The 1355-nt window shown below is 46.3% G+C and overlaps 1 protein-coding gene across 1 annotated transcript in view; it reads left to right on the forward strand.

The window, feature by feature from the left end:
- The first annotated feature begins 216 nt into the window (after window positions 1–216).
- The window catches only part of FAM150B (family with sequence similarity 150, member B), a 5518-nt gene continuing 4379 nt past the window's right edge, over window positions 217–1355 (forward strand). The window contains exon 1 of the mRNA XM_010134433.1: window positions 217–475. Within this exon, the coding sequence (XP_010132735.1) occupies window positions 217–475 (259 nt within the window). The remainder of the gene's footprint in view (window positions 476–1355) is intronic.

A 1355-nucleotide genomic window follows, 5' to 3' on the forward strand; every position in this document is an offset into this window, starting at 1 on the left:
CTGGCTTGGGACTGCCGGAGCTGGCTGGGCTCCCGCCGTGTGTGTAACCTGCGAACCGGTTTCCGCGCGTTCCGCCTGTCTCGTTTCCGATTTCACCCCCATGACTGTGCCCACCTCCGACCACCCCTGGTTTTCTCTTCCAGTGATATAGGGGGCCTCGCACAGCACCGGATCCGTGTTTTTCATCTGCTCGTGCACCCTTCAGGTCAGACTGCAATGAGTGGACTGAGGTCTCCTGGGCTGCTGGGGCTGGTGCTCTTAATGCTCTCAGCAGGATATTGCAAAGAGAAAACTGACTCCGCAGATTTGAAGGACAGGCAAAGTCTCTTAAATCTGATCATGGAGATCATTCAGGAACTGAAAAAGTACCACCTGGAGAAGGACAGTGTGGTGCAGTACTTCTCCAAGCATGACTATAACTTAGATCGAAGGGAAGTGTCTGACTATGGAGGATACCAGGACGAGCAGAGAGTTGGTAAGTCACAGTCCATGACTAGGGAGATCTTTTTTTTTTTTTTCCTCTAGTGTGCCCTGGTGAACGAGACATCACATCAGGTGACTAATTTTAGATGAAGAATTCACTGCTTAGAATACCTGCAGATTCCCTTTGATATCAGAAACAGACACAGGTGGCAAATTTGGAAAAGAAAAATTCCATTCACATCTCAGTCTCTCTCGATAACATACTCAACTGAAAGCCTGTCTTCCTGTGTGTTGGCTTTGAACAAAACCTATTAATAGGGGAAAGGACTGAAATGGGCTGAGATCAAAGAAATAAGCGATAAAAACACTGCTTTTCCTGGAAGTCTACCACTTTTAAAAATGTGCTTGGTTTAAGTGTTTCTTGGAAGTGGCCCTAGCAAGAATTACCCCACAGGAGTGTAGTATGCCTTACAGGTCTCACATCTAGAAGTTTTTCATGTAGCTCAGCTTCACTAAACTTTTCGCCTTGCTTGTTAGTCCCTTTTGTATTTCAGAGGTAGTATTGTTGAAATGCTAGGGAACTGAAACAGAGTATTTCTCTGTCACAAGTGATGACCACATTGGGTCACTCCTGCAGCCATCCTTCTACTCTTCCGAGTGGCTCCGCTCTAACCTCCAGTGAAAGCCCAGGTTGTTTTGTATGATGTTCAGGGTTGTATAGAGCCGTCCGGAAGCAGTTGTACCAAACCACATAGTGATGAATACTTACCACTCAGTTTTGTGATACTTCTGTGCATCCAGTTGAAAGTTGATTTGGCTTCTCCTGCTGCCATGTCTCATATACTGATCACTGTCACTCCCAAACCCCTAGAGCATTACTGCTGCTCATCTTACTCCTCCTGCTGCAAGTGACTGAGTGTTTTCAAGCAGAT

The sequence above is a fragment of the Buceros rhinoceros genome, unplaced genomic scaffold, assembly GCF_000710305.1.
Source record: "Buceros rhinoceros silvestris isolate BGI_N320 unplaced genomic scaffold, ASM71030v1 scaffold46374, whole genome shotgun sequence".
NCBI lineage: Eukaryota > Metazoa > Chordata > Aves > Bucerotiformes > Bucerotidae > Buceros > Buceros rhinoceros.